The sequence below is a fragment of the Pinus tabuliformis genome, chromosome X (genome assembly GCF_031772625.1).
Source record: "Pinus tabuliformis cultivar Carrire ecotype Pingquan chromosome X, CPIR1, whole genome shotgun sequence".
NCBI classification, from domain to species: Eukaryota; Viridiplantae; Streptophyta; class Pinopsida; order Pinales; family Pinaceae; genus Pinus; species Pinus tabuliformis.
This window is the reverse complement of record NC_142308.1, coordinates 1,019,776,280-1,019,803,205: the sequence shown is the minus strand read 5'-3', so window position 1 is coordinate 1,019,803,205 and position 26,926 is coordinate 1,019,776,280. Positions and strand designations below refer to the sequence as shown.

The 26,926-nt window shown below is 34.1% G+C and overlaps 1 protein-coding gene across 1 annotated transcript; it reads right to left on the bottom strand.

Annotated features, from left to right (window-relative positions):
- Positions 1-342: 342 nt before the first annotated feature.
- On the bottom strand, positions 343-4,303 carry LOC149143203 (gibberellin 3-beta-dioxygenase 2-like). The gene is made up of 3 exons (XM_089449602.1): positions 3,660-4,303; positions 1,309-1,630; positions 343-699 (listed from the first exon to the last, which is right to left on the bottom strand). The coding sequence occupies exons 1-3, from the start codon at positions 4,262-4,264 to the stop codon at positions 463-465; spliced, it is 1,164 nt and encodes a 387-aa protein (XP_089305728.1). The 5' UTR covers positions 4,265-4,303; the 3' UTR covers positions 343-462.
- Positions 4,304-26,926: the final 22,623 nt, after the last annotated feature.

Genomic DNA, 26,926 nt, shown 5'->3' with positions numbered 1-26,926 from the left:
TTTTCCTTTATTTTACCAACAGGAATGTTATGCATGCAACCATGAAATTCCAACTTGCACCACAATTAAAACGCTACATTTTCATTCAATTTGTTCGCTTTCTGGGGCCTCGCTGAAGTTTGTTCTCATTGTGGATATTTTTCCAGTTTAACCTTAGTTGAAATCCAAGGTCACAAAAATATATTTTTTAGATATATAATTCATCCAAAGTATCAAAATTACAATGACCTGTGTAATTCAACCGAAGTATCAAAATTACAATGGGCTTCCAAACAGGTGAAGAACTGTACAACAGGCGATCGTAAAATGTACATATTCTGGGAACACAGCGAGAACGTACGGCAATGCAATATGTGGGCTTCTTCAATATTTTGTTTTGGAATGAGCCACTGGTCTTAGTGGTGAAATAATTGGATTCAGCAAGATGCACATCGACAAGATGCAATGCCTATCGTTGTCAGCTTATTGAACGTTTCTGAAGAATTCGAGGGCTCTGTCGAAATGCTTGGCCCGCACAACCAGATACTCATTCCATTTAAGTGCTCTGTATAAGAGAGGGTGCTTGGAATCGACTAACTGTGGCGCAGGCTCTATGACAGCAGTTAGAGGAGGACCCCATAAATATGCAAATGAAAGTCTGGGCTTGATGCTGTTAACGGCTCGATGAACCACACTTTTGTATCTGCCGTTGCTCAGAACCTGCGTGCAATTTAAATTCAATCATATATATTATTCTTCGCAACATTTTTTTTTGATAGTCAGGGGCACAGGTAAGCATCCAAACACAAGTTGCCCTTATACAAGGGTGGGGATTACTTGTAAATGGATTTTAACTATCAAGATGGGATTATTTGTAAATCCATTCCAAACTGTTTTTATTCATAATTTTTTTTTATACACATTTATTAAGTCTTTCTTTTCCATACACATTTATTAAGGTATGTTTTTTTTTTTCCATAGTGACCTAACTAACTATAAGTATATAAATTTTGTTTTCCATACACATTTATTAAAGTATGTTTTTTCTTTTCCATAGTGACCTAACTAACTATAAATATATAAATGCAGTTGTCTATAAGATGACTTTTTGAAAACCTTTCCAGCGAAACTCCTATATAAATACCAAACCAAATCATACAAACTCTAATTATACCTACTTTTCTTCAACTAACTACATCACTTTAATAATATTAAGCTCGAACTACTATTCTCAACTGAACTCTTCATACATTACATGCATACCTGAATAGTAACAGTTTTTTGATAGCCATGAAAGGACGAGCAGTACTAGTTGTTTGTGATGGTTACCTGCAAAAGATCTCCAGCGTTGACGACAAATGCATTGGGTATGGCAGGGACAACAGTCCACATGCCATCTGAGCGCTTGATTTGAAGGCCTTGGACGCTTCCCTGGTAAAGGACAGTCAAGAAAGTGGAGTCCGTATGTTCGGCCATGCCCATTGTTTGGGCTGGCCGGGGACACGAAGGGTAGTGGTTCATCTGCAATGCTGCACAATTGTCGCCGCCCCAACTGTAATCTCTTTGCCTCAATCCCAGGCTTGCTAGTATAAGCGACATCAGCTTGCTAGCCAGATCCTTCATTGCATGATCGTATTCATCTATGGTCTCACTGTAGAGGGCAGTGGCGTTAGAAGACGTCCATATCATGTTCAGAAATATTGCTAGGACAGAATGCTCACGCAGCAAACTGATAATATGAAAATATCTAAAATATCTATTATGTAATAAAAAATTTAATAAGTACATTACCACTACGCAGCCCACAACATTGACTTTATTCATGGGACCTCCCTGTATGTTCAAGGGACAGTGTGAACTTATTTTGGTTGGAGAATTGTGTCCAATACTAAATTAACAGATTAAATTTTGACATATTTTGATTTTTTTTAATAACATAAATCAATCAGTATATCAATCAGTATACTAGAGAATAGAAGGTACCTATCAATAGTGAATTGACTAAACAGTTCACAACAGTGATCGGTACAATAAAATTTATTTCATGAATTTTGGTATTTTATTGATATTGAGCAATAATATTATATATATTTATAGTTTGATAGTTTGAGTGGGTTTAATGGTTAAGAGTATGTGTTTTTTCTTAAGAGATCACATTTCAAAATCTGAAAGGTAAAGTATGTATGTTTTGCTAGACTTAGCAATCAAATCTCTTGACCCACAAACAAGGGGTCTCATACACCAATTTAGTGTTTGACTTAACAGTGACCTTAAAATTGGATAATAAAATAATTAATTAATTTTTTATAAAATTAATTTAAATATTTTAATTATTGTAATTTTTATTTTATTAAAATTAATCAATTAAATTAAATTAGAATTAATAAATATTTAATCAAAATCAACCATAAGAAAATTCACAATACATTTAATAAAATTTATATTTATTTAGTGAATAATTAATAATTTTACATTTACATTTACATTTTAGAGCATACATTATTTAGTTTGAAAATGTATAAGATTTTATATATCTTAAAATTTTATATATTTTAACTTACTCACGTCTCTTTTAATTTTCAAAATATTTTTTATAATATCAATCTTCTTGCCAAGGGATCTAGAAAGACTTATCTCCTTTTTTTTATCATAAAAATAAAATATTAAAGAATTTCAATTAATTTATTATTTTCTTAATGTCCGATAGACCATATTAATCTTATGAAACATTAATCATCCTAATCATCATAATTACATTTTTTTGGTTTTATTGTTCATAAAATTTTTTAATGTTATTATAAATATTTTTTTACTTTTATATATTAAAAAAATCTACTTAAACACATTTATAAAAAATAATTAAATAATATTATTTTATATAAATTGAATAACAAATTTTAAAAATTAACAATATTTTTGTTTTAAAATTATATTAAAAATATAAATAAATAATTACTATTAATAAAATATAAAATTAAATAATTTATTTTTAATGACAATGTCGATATTTTTAACATTAACATTTATTTTTAAAATGATTCCAAAATTTTAGTTTATATATAGTTTGTAACACTCCATCACTAAATTTAAGAAAATTCAATAAACACATGGTAGTTAATTCACAGGTTTTGGAAAAAGAAATGTTCAAGACACCATCATTAAAATCTAATGGTAAGAGTAAAATTTATGAGTGTAGATTTTTTTGTTGAATTGTTTTGGAGTGGACTATTTGGACTGTACTATGCGTATTAGACAAGAGTGAACACTTCTTCTATTTAGTTGTTTTCTTTTTCTTGTCTCTTGTAAAGTTTCTAACTAATACCAACACTTCACTACCACCAAAAAAAACTATCAATAATAATACTAAAATTTTATAATCAAAATGTGTCCACGAAACTTCACTCCCATGGCTCCCATGAATTTTTTTTGTCCAAACATTCTGTAATAATGTCTCTATCGTTGTGCCTAGGTGCGAATGCTGCGTATTAAACCGAAAAAAGCATACAAACCATGAATCTCAAAAAAAACCTCGCGGGTTATACCAGTGGTGATAAAGCAACAATTATCACATATTAAATGCTAATTTTGCAGAAGGTGGTGTATTAATCAGCGAAAGTCGTGTTGCAGTAACCAATTTCAAAACTAAAACTAACATAATGAAGAGGAAGAATTATAAGTACCAGAAATCCTGGTAGTCATCCGGCCAAAGCTTCTCTGCATGCTCTAATGGAGATCCAATGGACGTAAATCCTTCTGACCACATAAGCCTGTCGAAGAATGTGCAAATCCTGGGCATACCATAGCCAGTAACTCCATCAGGGGATCGTCGTGCCTTGATCTTTTGGTCCAGCGGAAGCGAAAACAAGCGCCGCCCTTGATTCTCTACTCTTTCCAGCAGCTGCTGCGAGACTCCATGGTTAACAATCTGAAACACACCAAACTCCTCGTAGGCAGCTCGCAGCAACTCTATTACAGAGCCTGCTGATGCTCTACTAGTTACTCCATGCTGCAAGTCAATTACTGGTATATCAACACCAATGTTCTCTTCCAAGGCTTGTTGATTCTCTTGTGGCCATAAATACAATTCTGGAACCTCGTCCATTGAGCTAATGTCTGGTTCCTTACACTGAACAGGAACACTTTTAAATGCATCAGATAATGATGGCATATCTAGAAATTTCTGAGATACAGGATCAAATCCGAGCACTGAGAGGAATTGAAGTGAGTAGAGGCTTGATACAGTATGGTGTATGATGGTGGAGAGTATATAGAGTAGCGCAGCCATGTATGACAAAATAACGCAGCAATTTCAAAGTTCAGTGCCATGTGATTCCAGCCAGCCCCAAGCTGCTCCAGACAATCTCTAAAGCTTATTAAATTGTCGAGTATAATCGCCTTGACAGCAAGACACCAAGCAAATAATTCACCTCATCTTAGCCGCCTAAATTCGATAAAAAAGATGCTGCGGTAATCATATATACATTTTTTAATGGGAAATCCAGTCGTGGGTTTGGCCGAAGCTGTGTCGCGCATGGTGTTTTTGCAGGAAAACAACAGGGGTAGAATGGTATCGTAGAGTGTGTTTTTAACTGGATTTTCATGTGGGGGCCGAACAAAAGCCAAGTGAGTGTTGATTGATGAGATGGCAGTTGGCCAAACCATTTGGTGTGTGTCTATTTGGCGTTTGCCTCCATATCAAACACACAATCAAACAAACCAACGCTGAACAAACTCTAGGAAAAAGCATCCAAAGTAGCCATCACTTCCTCTTCTATTATAAAATTGTTGTTGCTCACTCCCCTTCACGTGAACAATTTTCCCACAATTCTGCCTCAGATCCGGTATCCAGGTCAATCTCATCCTCGATCCATTTATATTCATACAGCAACCACTCAGTCCTACGCCTCTCCTTTGTCTTCTCTGAGATTCCATGTCAATGTCATCCTCGATTCCTTTATATTCACTCTGCAACCATTCTGTCCTACTCGCCTTTGTCTTCTCTGAGATTGACCAGTTCTCACCCTCACAAACAAAATCATCGCTGTGTCCTAAGCGCCTTTCTAGCTGATACGTTTCTACGTTAACATCATTCTATTTTGTCTGCAAATTCTTTATACTGTGAATAAAATCCCCCGGCCTCACCATAGGAATTCCTATGATCAGGGTGGGGTGAATTCAACAAACTAATAAAATTAAAAATAATTTGTTGGCTCGAGGAATCCGCAATTAGAACAGTCTCGTATTTACATGATACATTTGGGTAACTCTCCACAAGTTTAGGCAACTAGTTTCCTTTGACAAAGGGTCATTTTCAATCACTATTACTATTAATTTTCTTGGGCGGTCTCACTCACATGGTAAGTTTTAACATATCTAATCAAGTAGGCTGGTCATGACAAAGGTTGTTTCGAACCATCACTACTATAAATTTTTTTGGGAAATTTTTGAAATATGTCGGCAAGGAGGCCCATCATGACATGGGATTGTTTCCAACCACTATTAGCATAAACTATTTTGGGCAAGTCATCTCTACAAGTAAGCTAGTCATGACAAGGGGTTGTTTCCAACCACTACAAGGGTTTGTTTCCAACCACTACTACTATAAACTCTCTTAGGCAAGTCTAGACACATCTCCGAATTAAAAGTACTTACTTGTTGAGAAAGAAATTCTTGCTTATGACAGTCTAACTAATTTCTTTTAGCAACCCAATTTAAATGTATCCAAGCTCGATGGACAACATTCCTCAGGGAGTTTTACGTGACACAACAGCTCAAGGAAGTTGCCCTTAAGGATCTTGAATGTAAATTCCTGTTGCATCAAACTATGCAAATGCAGAAAACCCCCTACTTCCACTAGATATTGTAAGTATCCATTTTTGTTATTAACATTTTTTATACCTCTTTATATTTTATCATTAATATTGAGTTCCATTTTTTATACCTGCCAATATAAAAACCCCTTAACCCCTATATATCCCCCAATATATGATGCCATTCTTTCCTTAATATAAATCCCCCATTATGAACCTACGTGGTATGGTATTGCTCCCCTAAAGAAACCCCCATGGATTACATTAGACTTCATAACTGTACTTCCTAGACTAGGAAGCAGCATGCACCATGACTCCATCATGGTGGTGGTGGACAAGTTGAGCAAAGTTGCTCATTTTATTCACGTTGAGTCTACCTATAAGGCTATGGAAATAGCAGACATCTTTATGAGGGAAATATTTGGTTCACGTTGAGTCTACCTATAAGGCTGTGGAAATAGCAGACATCTTTATGAGGGAAATATTTGGATTGCACGGTATGGTGAAAGTAGTAATTTCAGATAGAGATGTGAAATTTACATCTGGAAAGCTCGTTTTACAGGGCTAGGTACTAAGATCCAATTTAGTACCAGCTTATCACCCCAAGACGGATGGGCAAACAAAGCGCGTTAATCAAGATGTGAAATTTACATCTGGAAAGTCGTTTTACAGGGCTAGGTACTAAGATCCAATTTAGTACCAGCTTATCACCCCAAGACGGATGGGCAAACAAAGCGGGTTAATCAAGTACGGAAGACTTCTGAAAATATGTGATGCAACAACCAACCAAATGGGAAGACTATCTCCATTTGGTTGGTTGGTGGTCATGACAATAGATTGTTTCCAACCACATGCAACAGCGAACCAAATGGGAAGACTATCTCCATTTGGTTGATTGGTGGTCATGACAAGGAGTTGTTTCCAACCACTATTATAAACTCTGAGTTTTTTAAACCACCACTACTATAAACTATAAGTGTATTATGTTTTCACATACACAAATAAAACATAAGATTTGAACACTGAACTTTTTTACAGATAATACTTTATTTATACTATTATTATCCATTAACTTGCCCATGGACAAAAAATAAAAATAAAAATAAATTGACTTGCCTACGGACAAAAATTTAAAACTAAACTTAACTAGGTACAACCAAAATCCTAGAATAACCCACCCCGGACCACTGATTATCCTCCATTCAAGTAACCTTTCCGGACCACTGATTATCCTCCCTACGAGTAACCAATCCCTGGGCACTGCACATGAAAATATATAAAACACGCATGACGCTACTATAGTCATGTGTCAGTGGCGATACTCCTGTGTACAACGTCTAGTAAAACAAAATCCAGACAGTGCTATCTGTTAAAAAAAGAAAAAGAAAAACAGAAACAAAAACCTTATCTTATTATATACATAATACAGAGCTTTTAACCTCTGGAGGGCATCGTATTTCCGCGTCTTATTGGTGGAGCTCTTGGAGGGCATCGCATTTCTCCAGTCTTATTGGTGTATCTTTTCACCTCTGGTGCGCATTGGACTTCTAAAATGAATGGATAATATGTTAATAATGCACATTCTGGTTTTGCTGAAATTATCAGTGTCAGCAAATATTGGCATATATCCGGATTATGTCATGTGTAAATTTTATCACATACTTTTTCCCTACATTTCCATCATCGTTTCTTTAACTTCCTAGTCTTTAAATATTTTTTTTGGGTTAAATCCTTCTCTACATCATTTACTTACATTTTTATAATTTAAAAAAAAAATCTAAATATTTTTTTCTTTTTCACTTACTGGTTTACGGATACTCGGGTCAGTGGGTAGCCGCTACATCGAAAGACATCAACACCCCTCGACCTATTTACTGGCCTAACCCCAAAAGCTGACGAAGCACTTGATTTGACCGATTGAACTAACTTTTAAAACTATCTAAATACTTTCTAAAACAATAAAAACATATAATATTTAATATATTAAAAAAATTCATAATCTATAACATATTCAAATCATAATACAATAACATAAAAAAACACAATCATACGCAATAAGGAATGCAAGTACATTCACCAACGCATCTCGACATTGAAGAAAAAGACAAATTTATGCAAAACAACCGGACATCAATAATCATTTACATTATGAAGCATTGTCATGTCTTAAGGACAACCAAATAATCCATCACACCATAATTAAAACTAAATATAATATCATCCATCCTTTTAAATAATTATATCATATTATATATAAACAAAAACTATTTCTTTAGAAATGTAACACTACTATGTCACAAATATACTTGTTACAATATATTATAAAAAGCACGAAATGGCTTAACTTTGAAACCAGTGTAAATCTATTTTAAATACAAATTTATGTTTTTAGAATTTAAAATATAATGTGTTATTTTTCATTATTTAAATTGTATTTTTAAATGCTATATAAAATACATATAAAATCAAAAAAAAAATCATGATATATACATAATTTTTTAAGAATAATAATAATAATAATAATATAATATATATATATATATATATATATATATATATAATATTGACGTTAAAATATTTTATATAACATGTACATCCAAACTTTTTTATAGTGAAAATTAAAATGGTTTTTTATTATTAATGTATTTTTAAGTATATATCAATATTAATTTATATTAAAATATTTTACTGATAATCCAAATTGAAATTTTTCATATACAACATTAAAATATTTTATTTTAACAATTTTGTTGCTATATATAAATATATATGAAGTTGATATCCACATAGATTAGTTAGCATAGATCTTCAAATAGTTTATTTAAATTAGTTAGCATAGATCTTCAAATAGTTTATTTAAATTTACTATTTAAATATTTTTGAAAAGTATAAGATTTAAACATTTTACTCACATTTTTTACTTCTAATTACTTTATAGCATATTCATTTTTTTCTATTTAGAAAAAAAAATTATTTTTATTTAAAAAAACACATGTCAACTCAATAAACAAACTTACCAACAAACTGACACATCCCCTCATACTATCTATTGAATAAACCTTTAAACTCAATAAACCTCTTAACTCAATAAAAAATTATTCAATAAACCATAAAAAATATTATAATATTTAATAAACATTTTAATCTTAATTACAAACCCATACATCCCACTACCAAAATGAAACAACAAAGTCATCCATTATGACTTTTCTCTCTATATATTAAATACCATACTCTAACATCAATATATAAACTTAAGCGTATCAAATTAAAAAACTATGAATAATATCATTATATATAACCTTTGTAATATATATGCAAAACATTATTTTCTATAAAAATAAAATAAAACTAATAACCTTATTATATACCTGTTAAATTTTCTAACTTATAACATATATAAATTCAAGCATATCAAACTAAATAATGGAGTTGTCTATAATGCGACTTTTTGGAGATTCCGGTGACGGAATCCGGTGGAAGAAATTGAGGTTAAATCTTGATTTGTTGCAGTTAAAATGGTTTTTTAACTGCATATTTGGATTCAGCACCCTCGAAAACCCTTGGGACGCCTTCATTGTGCAGAAACTAGCTATCAAACTTGCGATTCCAATAAATTCCTGCAGGATTTCGACCAGAAAAACCCGCGGGAAAGACTTTCAAAAAGTCGCGTTATAGACAACTGCCTAAATAATTATGAATAAAAATCAAGCATATCAAACTAAACCATTATAAATAGTATCACGGTATCACCAGTTTAAATCTATTTAGCTATCCATCTAAGTGCTTACTTAGATTAGTAAGAGTTAAGAAGATATAATTTTTACATTAAATTTTTTTTGGAGTGCCAAGATTGAAAAATAGATTGTATTTGAGGAGATTTGAAATATGTGATTATAATATTGTGTAGCTGTTTACTATTTAAATTACATTTTAAATGTGTAAGTGAAATTTAAATATTAAATTCCAACAAATTTTACTATTTTAACTTAAACATGTAATTCTAACAAATCTTCACTATATTTCAAACAAAATTCATCTAAAAATATAACTTAAAAAAACACAAAATATAGAATCGCTAAAATGTTTGAAATATTTTCATATCAAAATTTATTTTTTTCATTTACTCTGTATGTATAGAGTTTAGATTGAAATATGTATTTATGTATTATATTTTTCATACTAATTTGCTTTTTGATTCATATATTATAAATATACATTAATATTATTTAATTATGCATATTGGAATATTTTATTTTATGTAATATTTTATTAATGATTTATATTAAATTTATTATTATTATTATTATTTAAATGTTCTCTATCAATTTTATGTTAAGAATTAAATGAATTATGTATATATGTTTTATTAAAAATAATTAAATTTTTTTATTTTTATTTACAAAGTATTTCATAAAGGCATATACTTACTTCATTACATACTCTCTCTATATATTTAATATTGAAGTATATTATTTAAAATAGATATTCAAATAATTTTAATAAATTATATATATATATATATATATATATATATATATATATATATATATAATTTTATCTTATCTTTAGTAAAATTAAACTAGTTTTTAATTAAAACTAAACCATATATATATCTTCATCATTTTTTATTATATTAACACATTATTATTTAATTTAAAATTTATTTTATTTTTATTATATATATAAACACTCTATTAAACATAAATGAAATCACACATCACCATATAAAATACTCCTCCAACATAAACATAAATAATCTTTAAAATCCCAAATCTCAATATAAGTAGCAAATATTCAATTCTCTTCTTGACAAAAAACTTCGCCAGCATAGCTTCACCTATGAAAATGGTTTTACATTAAAATAACAGTAACCGGTAAAACATAAACAACATTCTGCCGAGTTCAAAATTACCCAATCAACTCTTTCGAAAATAAACATTAAATTCACACTTCACAGGTCGTACATGAGTTTCATTCATCGATGTAACATTAAATTATTTTTTAAATTTGTCTGAGTTTCATTCATCGATGTAACCAAGTTTTAACAACATAAATTAAACTAACTACAACCATGAGGAAGCACAACTCTTATTCAAAATTAATTTGGAATCCATATAAGGACACCAACAGTCAATATTAAACATTGTGTTTTAAAAATTTTGTTTTATTTCATGTCATTGTGTTACATTATAATGAGAGTTTTAAAACATGTATAACAACGATCATAACATCATTATTTTTTCTTCATAATTAATTTTCTTGTTATCAATGTCAAATTATTATATTTACTATTATAATTAACTAAAAACATCATAATTCATTTCATAAATATAGAAATTATATTATTTTTTTATAAATACAATATTATATTAAGTTTTTATTTATTGATTTTATTTAATTAAATTATGTTTTATATTCAAATTATTTAATTTTTTTAATTAGATTTAAATCAAGTGATATATAATTATTTTGTTATCAAATTTAAAATACAGAAAATTTTATAAGGATTTTTTTTTCAATTGGATAATGTTAAATAATATTAAATTATTATTAAATTTAGTTGGAGAAATGGACTTGAATCTTATATAAAAAAAGAATACATGTACTCTTTGACACTTTACTAATTTGAAGGATTAAAAGAAGGAAAAAATTGATTTTTTGATCTAGATTGGATGATTATATTGTTTGTCATTTATTTCGATGCTTTCATACTCAAAAAAGTGGAGGAATCAACTCACACTACCATTTTTTGGGACCTAGTTCGACAAATTAGGGTTCAAGAGTAGTTTGAGACATTAAACAATGTTTTCTTAAGGGTAAAAAATTTCCACTTTAGTGCAATGCTTTTCATTTCTATTCTACATATAGATACCTTTCCAATAACTCAAGAATCACATCAATCAGATTTCGTATGCAAAAATTATCCCACTCGGAAGTTGACCTTCCTATTTTGACCCCCATAATTTGAGAGGATGTCATGTCAACCCCTATTACTCAAGAAAAAGGGGCTAGCCATGTGATTATGATGAATAAGGCTCTAGAAGAGTCAATATTATATCTCTAATTAAGAGTTCAAGGAGTCAAACCTGACCACTAGTAGGCTATTAGGTTGTATTAAAATTGTGTCACTAAGAGGAAAATCGATTTCATTATTTTTTAGTGCATTTTGTTTGATAGACAAGAAGAGTATATGAGAGGTTTTTCACTTTATTAGCCCACGAGCCATAATACATAGGGATTCAATTCTCTTTAGATTTTTGGATCTGTAAATTATTGTTCATTGCATATGCATGAAAATTATAATTATGCAGAAAACAGAGAACAATGAAATAAAAACTCAAAAATCACAATTGACACAAGATATATCATTGGAAACCCTTCTAGGAGAAAACCAACTAGAAGGTGAGTTCACTCTACTCGCTTTCTCTCAATAGAAAATGGCTACATGTATAAAGAAGTAAAGCTAATGGCCCATGGGTTACTACAATGCACAAATCATCTATGTGTACTCTTTCACTATTCCTCTCAGTTGCTCTACTTGTCTATGGAACAAAATGCACTTGAAAAGAATGGGATATGTTTTCCTCTTAGTTTCCCAATTGTAATATAGCTTGATAGCCTACTAGTGCTTAGGTTTGCTCCTTGAACTATTAACTAGAGATACAATATTGACTCTTCTAGTCTTATTCACCATGATCATGTGACTAGCCCCTTTTCCTTGAGCAATGGGTGTTGACATGGCATCCTTTCAAATTATGGTAGTTGAAATAGGAAGGTCAACTTCTAAGTGGCATAATGTTTGCACACTGACTCTGATTGAGGTGATCATTAAGCCACTAGAAATTTCTTTATGTGTAGAATAGGAAAAAAGGTGTTGCATTAGAGTGAAAAAATTTACCCCAAAAAATAATGTTTAATGCCTCAAACTACTCCCAGAAGGTTTCAAACTCTAATTTGCCAAATTGGATCCCGTCGGTAAAAGTGGTCCTATGATTTGATTCCTCTGCTTTTTCCACTCCAAAACATTGAGATGGATGAAAAACAATACAATTATCTAAATTTGGATCATGCCTCCCCATTTTGGGCAACTTTTAGTCCCTAAAAGCTTCTACTAAATGAGGTAAGTAAAAGTTTCCTCCACCATCTCTCAAGTGTACCATTTAGCTTTGCTTGGAAGTTGTCCTTTCAGCCTAATCTTCCAAAGGTCATGTTGGTCGTGTCTCATAGTTCTGGACCTCTTCTACACAATTGTATCTTCTATCAACTTTGTTTAAGCGTCTGGTGCCAAATCCTCTACAGAAGGTAGGACTTATTCCGCTTCATGCTCTAGCATGGAAGGCTCACATAGTTTCAGATTTTTTACATTCACCACTAAGTAAATGCACATGTATAGGGGTAGAATAAGTATATAAGCCTTATCTCCCACCTTTTATATTATTTCAAAGGGACCATATCACAGGGCCTTGATTTCCCTTCCAAGGCCTTGTAGCATCTCCTTGCTCAACTGTAACCATACTATGTCTCCCACCTTGAACAAATTAGTTGTTCTATGTTAATCATGCCTAGAATTATATGTTTCATATGATTTTTATAGTGTCTCTTGTACCTGTATATGGATATGCCTAATCTTCTAAAAAAAATAAAGCATCGAGGCATCCCTTATAATATCCTCCCTCACTCGTCCTTGTTTCCCATATGCAATATCCAAAGGTGAAGGTGGAAAACATCACAAACAAATTTCAAATGGGGACTAGTTAGTAGTAGAAGTGTAGATTGTTATGTTATAAGGGTGTTGTATATATACCATATTTTCATCCCATGTCTTCAAATGCTTTTGATTGTAACCCCTCAAAAGATGCACTAAAGTCTTGTTAACTACTTATGTCTGCCCATTTTTTTGTGGATGGAAAAGTGTAGACCTCTTTAATTTCATGTCCATCTTCTCCCACAATGTAGTCCAAAATGCATTAAGAAATATTGTGTCATTTTCTAAAACATTGTTCCCCAGTATCCCCAAGTGCACCTAGACCTATCCAAAGAACAATATGTTTGCTTCTTTCCTACTGATGGTCTTGTTATAGTGCACCATAACACACATCTTTCTAAACTTGTCAACTACCACAAATAGGTAGTAATTTCCCTTCCTTGTTGTTGGTAAACTCCCTCAAAGTACATGGAAATTCTTTCCCAAGGACAAGTGTGTACATATAAGAGATCATATATATCGTGTTTCCTATTACTAGGCTTGTTGGTACAACAAAGCATGCATCCTCTTATAAACCTAACTACCTTCTCCTGCACCTTGGGACAATACACATACCTCTACAAGTTGGCCATTGTCTTCCCTACACCATAGTTCCCTGTAACCTTGGAGGTGTGAGGCTCTCTAATAAGCTACAATCACTCACCTTTAGGAATAGATAACATATCCAGCCTATAGAGAAACGCATCCTAGATATGAAAGTCAATAGTGTTGTCACCATAGTGCACATGAATCCGACTTTACAATTGTTGAAACACCTCATGTAAGTCATCATCCTCTAAATATGCCTCTTTGTGTGCGTCATGGGTGAATGGATCCATGTGCATCAGAGTTCCTAAAGTTTTGATTTTTTCTATGGGTGGCCTTGAAAACATGTCATCCAACTTATTTATGCTACCCTTCTTATACTTGGTGTGTTGTAGCTTACTTTGGGCCTGTAGTGGCTATTGATATGTTTGTATTTCTATCTCCTTTCCCATCAGATAGTGTTTCCACTTCTTCATAGCTTACAACATGGCATAGAGATCCTTATCATAGGTAGGGAAGTTAATAAATACCCCCTGAAATACTTCATAAGGGTAGTATACATGCCACCTTCACTATCTATATCACTCCCATAGCATACCCACTCCCATCTATTTCCACTTCGAAGGGATTTTTCAAGTTTGATAATGCCAAAACTAATGCCTGATTGATCTTCTTCTTTAACTCCTCAAAGGGCCTATGTTGACTCTTTCCCCACTGGGAGCTCTTTTCACTTGTTGTTATGGCATGGAATGGTGTTGTTACTACTAAAAATGAGGCTATGAATTTCCTTAGGTACTATGCTACCCAAGTGAAACTCTTTACCTCAAAAACACTAGTAGGAATTAACCATTTCATGATGGTATCCATCTTGGTAGGATCTATCTTCATATCTCCACCTATCACATACCCAAAATACTCCAAACACCACTATGAAAACTCACACTTCTTAATATTTTCTAGCAATTGATGCTTCTTCAACATCTCCAAAACCCATGTCAAGCATGAGATGTGCTCCTCCAAAGTAGAACTATATACTAGTATATCATCCAAATAAACAATAACAAATGAATCTATAAAATGGCACTATATATCATTCATTAACATAAATGTAGTTGATGCATTGCATAGGCCAAATGCCATGAATAACCACTCATAGAAAACTTTCCTAGTTTTCGTAGAAATTTGAATAATATAACACTTATTCACAAAGATTATCCTGATTATACACTATTTTTGGAATGCATGCATAATACATAACCTCCTCTACCATTGATCATCAATTTGCGGAATTAAAAAAACAATCGCATGCGCACATTGAAACATCAATCACACATATCAACACAGTATGTAATGGGGAAAGAATACAACTGAAAACCCCCAACTATCTGTATATTATAATGATAGAGAACATGTAACAATACGTAGTACAATACTCCTCACAAGTACTCAGTACTATCTCCACATGCTACACACAAACTAGCTCAGATCTGAACAAGTCATGGGTTCAAATCTCCTCCACTGTTTGCCTGCCTCTACTGCGCAATCCAAGTTGAGAATAGAATCAGATCCAAGTTCGAATTCCCTTGGCCTGTATTGCGCAATCCTCATTGGAAATCTCAATCAATGATTGTGAAAATCACATGCACAGCTATAGTCACAACTGATAGTAGTCTCACCCTTTCACCCACCTCTAACACTTGTCTCCACTGAACTGTCCATGCACTGAGTTAACTGATGTATTCTTTAGTTGATTTATGAGTTAATAATTAGTGAATTAATTCACATCACTCATCACTAGTGTATTTGGCAGTTAGACTAAATACAACTAGTTCAACTAAGTCAAACTGAACACAACTCCATCAACTCCTCAATCAACTCCACCAAACTCAATCACTTGAGTTCTAACTGAAGTCCATCATGCAATAGCTCAACTAACCCATAGGAAAAGTGTATTTCCTTCTGGCAGTTGCATGTGCCACATCCGTAGCTCGAACTGAAGTGCTGCAAGAGGATAAGATAATGTTTATAGTCCAAATATTATTAAGAGCTAATAATATTCGATTGTTCTATTTTTTGACTGGCAGTCTAAAAATAGACTCCGCCCATATGTCTAAAATAAAGGTCCATCTATTTTTACCAACATGACCAATCATCCATAAATAGCATCCTGCAACTCATAGACCATGATCCATATGTCTAAAAATAGACTTTGCGCCAAAAATAGCCTGCGGGCCCACTTAGTGAAGGCGACTTCTTTTCACTAAGTTCCATCATCTTGTTGCATTTTCAACAGTTTTAAAGATGGTATTCTAGGTATATTATTCTTTGAATTGAACATAGTGATATCCATACTTTAATCTAGCTTGGTGAAGTATTTCACTTGCTGCAACTGATCCAATAGATCATTTATCTTGGGCGGGGGTACATGTTTTTAATCGTAATTTTGTTCAACACCCTATAATGTATACACATTCACCAAGTCCCATCCTTCTTTGGTGTAATGATGATCAGGTGACCCACATGGTGAGGTACTCAATCAAATGAAACCCTATTGTAGTAGCTTTTGCAACTATTTCTTTGCCCCTCTCTCTTATAACAAACTGCCTCTACAACCCCATGTTTTTCCATGGGAATTCCAACAATATGTGGATCTCATGCTCCACTTCACTCTTGTGAGTTAGCCCTTTAGGCTCCTGGAACACATCCATGTATGCTTGTAGAAGCTATTCCATTTTTTTTCTGTCTTTTAGTACAACCCTCTAGGGATTCATTTTCTCTCATTAACTATTTTATAGATTGATTTTTTGTTAAAAAAAATAAAACATACTTCTTTCTAGAATTAGCCAATTTCTTGGCTTGCTTGGCACTTACCAATGAAATTTTTTACCTATCTTTGTGCACATTCATGGTGAATTATTTTCCATCCTTAAGGAGTTGGCACTACTTGGCTCTCCACATGAATATTATATAGCACATGTACATGTAGGGACTTCCAAAAACCACTATGCGACATTGCTTGCACAACCCTTTCCTATTGTAATGATAATTATGATTTCCACACCAACATGGAGAGAGCCACTACTGGTCAAACCTCTTATTAAATATCTAACAATGACCCATGACCCATGACAATGACCCTCTAATTAAATATTCTCACATGTTTGAAAAAACATGACCCATACTCAGCTAAAATAATGTCGTAGTTACTTAGAGAAAATAAAAACTATCACCTGACAAGTTTAATGTGATGTGATTGAGGCATAACTAAGTTGATAGAGCCAATGAAAGCCATCACATGATTAGACTAGAGCTGTGGAAGGGAATGTAGTTCCCATTACCCTTTTTCCTCTTGCAAATCAAAGAGACAACTATCAGGGGAGACAAAACTTGGGAGATGCCAAGGCATGGTTCTCTCTGAGGTCCAAAGGGATGCTATCAAGGAGACACACAATGAAGAATAAGGTGATTCTCTTTGTCTCTCTCTAAAATAAAAACAAAACAAAAAAATATGAAGAGGCACTAAAAGGGATATATACATCCTCACAGTGGACACACAAGGGAGATATCATACAACTTCTCACTTATGTTGGTGCAATTGAGCCTTTATATTTTTTTGGTGGCCCTATTTTCTAGAAAGAACAAAGTAAATTCAAAGCAAATTGTTAGGCATTATGCAACAATATAGCTTAACATGGTAGCACTGGATTTGACCTTGAGTTTGTACTTTACGATCTTGGGTCATGTCCTTTTCGGCTATCTTTAAAACCATTGAGCCCTTATATAAGAGTATGAGGCCTATGTGAAGCTAAGTGAATGAAGGGACCACTAAGTGCTTGTTGTTAAGTTGATGAACCACCTAAATAGTGGACTCCATCTCCATTGGTGTGAAATTATCCCTTATGAAAGCATCCCCTAAGACTCTAAATCCGACTCGAGTGTGGTTAGCTACAAGAGATATTTCAGTGTAGCTAACCTATGGTTGGGTGGAGAGTGGAAGTCACTCCTTCAGTTGTTTTCTAATCTAACTCATTTAGATGAGTAGAATGGTTTATGCGCCTTTCATTTGTGGATGATAAGTTATGCTTAATGGGATAACAAGTTAGTATATGCTTCTATATAATTCATGAATGAATGCTTGAATCTCTATGTATCCATGGTTGACAACTACCTGGGACGTTCATGGCTTTATGCATATGTAGTGTTATTAATTCTATTGTAGAGATCATCACTAACAAGTTATGTCATAAGTTGAGTGATACATAAATGTTTGGATTGTGTTGTCCAATATTTTGTTTATGGTTGGTATGTTAACAATGTGTAATGTTCTCTTTCACTTGGTTGGTATTCCTAAGGGATGGAATAGGATGTGTGCACAACATACTTATGTTGTTTTACCAAAGGATCTATAATTCCTCACACAATATTATCGTCCTTGAATACTTGGATTATGGAGTTTGTTTTCCTATTCATGAATTGCATATAACTTGCATGTTGTACACTGAATGAACACCTAGGTTGTGATGATAATTTATTAGACCATAAATAATGTGGTAGAATATAGGTTTACATACATTCATGTCACTATGCATGAAAACTATAGTGTTGAATGTTTAGAGATAATATATTGTTTGATGATTGGACCATAATCCTCCTTGAGCATACATATAGTTATGCGTATTTCATAATTATTCAATTGAATGTCTTTGAACATTGTATACTAACCTGCAAAGGGTCAGGAGAGTTGGATTACCTATAGGCCTTCTCGTACAACTTGCAATTTGTGTGGAATTGGATTTTGATACTATGTTCTCTCTCTTAAATTCTAAAGGAGTAACTAGGACCCCTCTTCATTACCAGCTATGTCAAGGCACTATGAGGACCATGGTTCTGACCCTTGGATAAAGTTTCTCCGCAAATGGAAAATAGGATATCCCTTCTCATCATTTCCACTCACTAATATTTGAAGTCTAAGACTGTATCCCCAAGCCATAACACCCTAGAGTGCGGATCTTGGTCTTCAATCCTTTGGAGTGTTAGAATGAAACAAGTAAAGAAGTGGGCAATGTACCCCAACATCAAAAAATGCCCAGGGCATTGAAGCGATTGATTAAATCACATGAATATTGGGTTGATAGACCTCGAAGCTGATATGTGTCGGGAGTGGGCCCATAAGGCTCTTGACCTTTAGGCCACCGAATTTGTAGAGAAGCAATGTGGAACACCACTCATTGCCAACATGGTAGTTAGCTTTGTATTGGGTGACAAGGATATGAGTCAGGCCAATCTTCCCAAGGTTCCAATTTGTGGAACCATGCAGTCGAGCCACCACCTACCACCATAGAGTGGGTTATTGTGAACTAAAGGGGTGATGCCAATGATGAAAGGGATGGTATGGTCAAGGTTCCGATGCGAGAACCCTCACCGTGAGATTTCCTACCGCCTATTTTTTGTAATTGGTTAGTTGCCACATGTGGTGGGCAGGAACACATTAGAGTACTACTCCAGTGTGACATGGATGCAGTGATAGCACGACAATGCCAAGTGGGTCAGGTCGAGACCACGTCATAGTCATGTGTTTCTAAAGAAATGACATGGCCCTTCTTAATGGACCAACCTTTCAATGTGCATAACTTTCGATCCATGATGAGATAAAAGTTATATGCTCTGAATATGGCCGACCTTACATTGGGTGTGATCTCTATTAATGAGTGTGCCTATCTGAATGATGCAAATTAGAGATGTTCATATCAATGGTTCATGTTGATCTCAGAACCCCCCCCCCCCCAACGAAAATTAATGGTTGGGGAAGGGGGGGGTGTCTGACATTGGGTTTCCCACCATGGGTCCCTCGTTAAAAGGAGTGCTAATCTCGAGAAGTACGAGTGGATTTTTGGATTGACCAATGGTCCCTATTCACCCGGGCCCCCCTTAGTCTACTAGGCATTAGCAGGGGGGGTCCAAAAATAGATATTGTTCATCCATGAAACTGCCTGGATTTGGGTGGTGGTAACATCATGTAATCCAACGTGGAGAAAAATTCCATGCACATGGAACCAGCACACAGGTAAATGTGGGGTTACATGGGTTTACTCATGGTGGACATGGTAGAGCCACGTGGACTGCACGTGCATGTCATGTGGCATTATGTGATTGACCAAAATTTAGTTGGGCATAACTCTCAATCCAGGAATATGAGTGCGATGAAACTTATATCACTAGAAAGATCTCAACGAGTTGGGCACAATGAAAATATCATATTTTAATTCCACAAAATTTGAAAAAGGAGCGTTTTCATAACCCCATATTTATGAAACATTGTGGAGGTCAAATTAATTTAATAAGTAGCACCTTTCGCATCCCAAGTTAGTACAAGGGGGTGGGAGAGAGTGTTACAAAGTGGTATCAAATCCGAGTTTCAAAACTCACAATGAGTGGTCCTTAAAAGAGATTATTTATATATATATATATATATATATATATATATATATATATATATATATATATATATATATACATATAGATATATATATACATACATATATATATATATATATATATATATATATATATATATATATATATATATATATATATATATATATATATATATATATGTTATTGTTAAACATGTAGATGTCATGGTTACTAACCTTGGTAAAATATTGATTTCAAACCTAATGTTGATATGGTTACACACATGTCGATATATCCTTTTTATTTCCCGGAACAGGTGACTGAGATGGGTTTTAGAATATTGGCAGATCAACATGATTTAGATTAGCATGCTTAGTATTGGCATGACAAGGTAACAAGTTAGCATGTTTATGCTTTATATAACTAATAGTTGTGTTTGTTTGTGACAACACATATGAAAACACACATAAAATAATACACAATTTCTAGCAATAAATAAAGGAATGGATAGTAGTATGGTATAACAAAGTATGGACCAAAATCATCATGAGAAAGAAGAATAAAGTTCCCCAAATGGATGATCAGGTGCTCAAAATTATGCTCGAAAATCAAAGCTGTCAAAATGGTATGGAACCTGAATGACCGCATAGTTCTCATCATCCTGAATCCGTCGTAACTCATTTCACGTGAAACAGACACCGTATGCTCCCAGAAACGCGTTTTGTTCACTTTGTCAAATAGGTAAAAAATTTGCAGGTGCTAACAGGGATGCTAACTAGGCATCTGTAAAGCCCAATCAGCAAAAGGAATATTCTTGGTATATTCTTTGGAATATTCTTCAAGCTCGGTGGCATCACTCTATTGGTCCACATGTATTGTTTGGGGCCAATGAGGAGGTGACATGTGGCTAAGCCTGAGGCTGCCACATGTCCTCCTCGTGGCATGGAAAAATTTGTTATGGCGGATAGGGTGGAGGCCGAGCTCGACCCCACGACCTCCCATCGCATAGACCAACCACTTTACCATTGCGCCTGCATTGTGTTACTTAACATGTAATGGGGGTGGGTTCTTGTTATAGTTTAATGTCGCATGGTATGGGGGGGCGGGCAGACTTAATTGCCCCTCATGTGAACACTTGAGCACCGTTTAATGTGACCGCCAACGATCACTGCCAATGTTGACCTCTAACGATGACCGCCAACGGATCCGCATGTGAACACTCCTGCAAAAAATTAATGTGACCACCAGAGGGAGGGGGCCAGTGCTAGGGGCTAAGGAGCATGGTGCGCCATATGACCATTATTTTAGTTTTTAGGCCTTGGCAGAAAAATTAATGGTCTTACAAATCCACCCAAAAATCGGCAAAAATGTCACTCCGTTAGAGCGCTTGGTGGGCAAAATTGTAGGATGATGTCGGATTTTGGGGAAAATTTAGAGCGAATAGTGGGAAAACTAGGAGAGGTCATAATTTCTCCAGTTTGCAACCAAATTGGATGAAGAGAGAGGCTAGGTAGCCATTTTGGACATTCTAGACTCATTGGAGCAGGTTTCAGAATAATTTGAGCATTGTAAACACATATTTTTACACCTTTGAGCATAATAGACAGGGCACGACCATTGGAAGTTGGACCAAGGAGACGTAGTCCAGGAGGGGTGAACTCCTTCATCATGTTCCTGTTGTGATGTGTTTTTGGTGATGTTCTGTACATTTTTATGTTTTTGTTCAGTCTCTTATTTATGTTAAAATTTCTCATAAAATTAACATAAAAACTCATTTTACACTTGCAAAATTCATGAATCCTTAAGCACATGAAAAGCATTTTGTTTCTAGTCTGAGGAGGATATTAGCATAGAAATCTAATATTCTTAATCAGATCATTTTTAGTATTAGAGCATTAGGTTTTATTTATGTAAGAAGGATTTAACTCTTTGCAAGTTTATGTCATGCTTACAGGGTTAAAACTCAAAAGAGGAGAAGGGAAGTTGGTTGGAAGCCCAGAAGTTGGTTCAAGAGGAAGGAGGGTAAGGTTGCCACAATCTCCAACACCAGTTCATCCTCAAGTGGCAGTAGAAATTCTAGAGAACATGTCTCATGAAGGAGAACCTACAAACATGACAGAAGATGAGAAGGTCTTCAGAAAGGCTTTCTTTGATATGACAAAGATGGTGAAGGTCCTCTATGAAGAGAGGAATACCAGGCTGCAAGGTGAAACTTCCAAACCTCCCAAAGGAGAAGGTTCTTCATGAGGAGGTAATGGAAATGGAGACAAACCTCCATCCTCTCCACCATCTTATTCATCTTCTTCTTCACAAGCATCTTCACCCTCTTCCACTAACACAACCCTTACTCATACTCATCAACCTACTTCAAAAGGAACCGGTAAATCACCCTTTTTAAAACTTGATGTTAAATTTGAGCTACCCATGTATAATGGTGAATTGAATGCAGAAAAACTTGATAATTGGATTCGTTAGTTGGAGGTACATTACAAAATTCAAAACCTTCAAGAGGATGACATAAAGATTCAGTTAGCTTCCTTGAGAATGGAGGGTGCAGCACTAGTATGGTGGGAATCAAAGACACAATATGAGATAATAAAAAAACACGTTAAGATATCAATTTCTTTGATTGATTTCATTCCTGCGAACAAAAGACAATTCTACCCTATAGATTATATGCAGAAATCCATCATGAATTGGTAGAACTTTAGACAGCTTAAAGGTCAAAATGTGAAAGATTACACTGAATAATTCAGAAAAAAAAAAAGAAAAAAAAAAATCTTTAATGTTAGGTGTAGATTTGAAATCACAAGACACATTGCTAAATTACATAGGGTGTTTACACATTTACCTTAGAAATACTATCTTAATGTTTAATCCCAATAATCTAGATGATGTGTGTGTGCAATCCACTCATCTTGAGGCAAGAGGGAAAAACACTCCAGAAGATGGTAGTAAAAATCCATTTAAGAGTAAAGGAAAAGAAAAGGGTTTCAAAGGGAAGGGAAAGAAAAATGCATCTATCAAAAAAGAAGGAGAGAAATTAACATGCAAACATTGTTCCAAAGAGGGTCACGATGAAGCTCATTGTTGGAAGCTTCATCCCAAAATGAAACCAAAAAACTTCAACAACAAGGGAAAACAAAAGACAACTGCAACCACTCAATAGGATTTGGGATCCGATTCAGGCGATGAAACTAAAATTATAGCCATGGGTATAAAAGGAAAAGAATCCATTGCTAGCACTAGTTCTTCAAATTCACAAAATGAAACTCCAAATGAAAAGAGGAGGATAAAACTTTTTCACATAAGGGCGATCTCAAAACATAGCAAGATTGATACACTTTTCGACAATGGCTCTCAAGATAATCTTATTTCTGAAAAAATTGTCAAAATTTTAAACTTGGAAACCATTCCACATCATAAACCATATCCACTTGGATGGGTGTGTGACAATGCACAATTGCAGGCTACTAGAAAATGTAAACTGAAATTCGTCATTACTGTAAATTTCATAGATGAAGTGGAGCTTGATGTTGTGCCATTAGATATATGTGGCATCTTTTTGGGCAACCCGTACCTCTATGATAGAAAATCTATCTTCCATATACATGAAAACAAATACCATTTGTTCAAAGATGAAGTAGAATATATTGTGAGAGCTCATACCAAAAAAACTAAATCTTTCACTTGTTAATGCAGGGCAGATGAAAAGACTAGTGAATTCAAGCAAGAATTTTGTGCTTCTAATGATCAAACCCAAGAATGATGTTGATAATGAAGCTTTTAAATGTTGTGATTCAAAATTGAAATCTGAATTGGTTGATGTAGTTAACCAGAATGATGAGATGTTTCAGGAACCAAAGGGATTACCTCCCAAGAGAGGAATCCAACATGAAGTACAGTTGTAGCAATATTGTCCTCTTCCTGACATTGGCATGTACAAGATGTCAGTGATGGAAAGTGCAAAAATTAAGAAGCAAATTCAAGATTTGTTGGATAAAGGGATCATCAGCCCATCTTCCTCGCCACGTGGTTCACCTATTGTCTTGGTGCCAAAGAAGTATGGAACATGGCGCATGTGTGTGGACTTCTGTGCATTGAACAAAATTACAGTAAAGAACCGTTACCCACTGCCTATAATATATTATTTACTTGATCAATTGAAAGATGCAAAGTATTTTACTAAGTTGGACTTAAGGAGTGGCTACCATCAAATTATAATAGTTGAAGGAGACATTTGGAAGACAACATTCAAAACAAAACAAGGTTTGTTTGAATTGCTAGTTATGCCTTTTGGTTTATGTAATGCTCTTGCTACATTCATGTGTGTGATGAATGATGTGTTGAGGCCATTTCTTGATGAGTTTGTTATAGTATACTTAGATGACATCTTACTTTTCAGTAAATCTCATGATGAACATGTCATGCATGTGAGAAAAGTACTTGATGTATTGAAGAAAGAAATGTTGTATCTTAAGATATCAAAGTGTGAGTTTGGAAAAACTTATTTAGTTTACTTGGGTCATATTGTTGGAGGAGGTGAGTTAAAAATAGATCCCTCCAAGGTTGATGTCATTTTGAATTGGCCAAGGCCCAAGGCAGTTACTAAGGTAAGAAGTTTTTTGGGAGCATCCCAATATTGGAGGAAATTCATTGCTAATTTGTCTTCTATAGCAGCTCCTTTGCATGCATTAACAAGTGTGAAAAACGATTTTCAGTGGTGAGGCAAACAGCAAAATGCCTTTGATGCATTAAAGGAAAGATCAGTTCAGCTCCAGTACTTGCACTTCCAGACTTGAGATAGTCATTTGAGATTTAGATTGATGCTAGTGACTATGCCATGGGTGCATTCTTCATGCAACATGGTAAGCCTATATGTTTTCATTCAGAAACTTTTAATGGTGCAGTGATTAACTATCCTACATATGACAAGGAATTGTATGCATTGGTGCAAAGTGTGAAAAAATGGAAACACTACTTAATGGGTAAGGAAACAATCATTCGCACTGATCATCAACCATTGCAATACTTGCAACCTCAATCAAAGTTGCAACAATCAAGGCACTTACAATGGATGGGTTTTCTTCAACAATTCCACTTGGTAATCAGTATATGAAAGGTATCTACAATAAAGTTGTTGATATGCATTCTAGACCTATTGTTAGTGCAGCTAATTTACTCAAGCATAATTATGTTTTGCATGAAAGTTATATTGAGCAATATGCATTAGACAATGACTTTCAAGATGTGTATGCAAGCTTGAGTCAAGGTAACCAAGTAGAGTAATTGGATTATCATTTGCATGACAACTTATTGTACCATCTTGGCAAAATTTGTATTCCACAGGGAGAAAGAGTTAACATCATAAGAGAGGCACATAATTCTCTTATTGTTGGTCATTTCGGTGTAAGTAAGACGATGGAACATCTACAGAGGTATTGTTATTGGCCTCGTATGCTTGAAAGTGTGTGACGTTTTATTAAAGGATGTTCATTATGTGCAATCAATAAGCCTAGAAATAGGAAGTTAGGATTGTACACACCACTTATGATTCCTTCACGGCCATGGGAGAGTGTTTCTATGGATTTTGTAGGAGGTCTTCTATTGTCAAAAAGAGGTTATGATTATTTGTATGTAATTGTGGATAGGTTTAGAAAAATGTGTATTTTGATGCCATGTAAAAGGAAATTTACAGCTGAAAAAAATGCTCAATTATTCTTTCAAAATGTATGGGTGCATTTTGGATTTCCCACATCCATTGTTAGTGATCGAGATTCTCGCTTTGTTGGGAATTTTTGGTCAAGCTTGTGGGAATACATGGACACCAAAATAAAAAAGAGTACAACTTTTCATCCACAAACAGATGGTCAAATAGAGGTGGTGAATAGAACAATGATACATCTTCTTCGTGGATATTACAGCAAGCATCCTACGTTGTGGGATAACATTTGCACTATATTCAACATGCTTGCAACTGGGCCAAGCATTCTTCAACTCAAACATCTCCATTTGAGGCATGTTTGGGATACTTGCCTAAATCTCCTTTAGATTTTATTTTTGGAAAATATGTTGTTATTGATGGTCATAGTGCCATAGACAAAGTAAGAAAGTTCATTGAACAAATCCAATTGGTACACCAAAAATTTCAAGAACAAATTGAAAAGAGCCAAGGCAAGTACAAAGAAAGGCACGACAAGATCATGTAGATCACAAGTTCCAAGTCAATGATGAAGTTTGGCTTCACATTAGCAAAAAGAGGCTCCAAGGAGAAGGTAAAAAGCTAAAACCAATTAGATATGGTCCATTCAGAATTTTGGAAAAGATTGGTAACAATGCCTTCAGGTTGGATTTTCTGTCATATATGAAAATTCATGTTGTTGTTAATGTTGAGAATTTAAGGTTGCATGAGCCTCCTTTGATTGAAGAT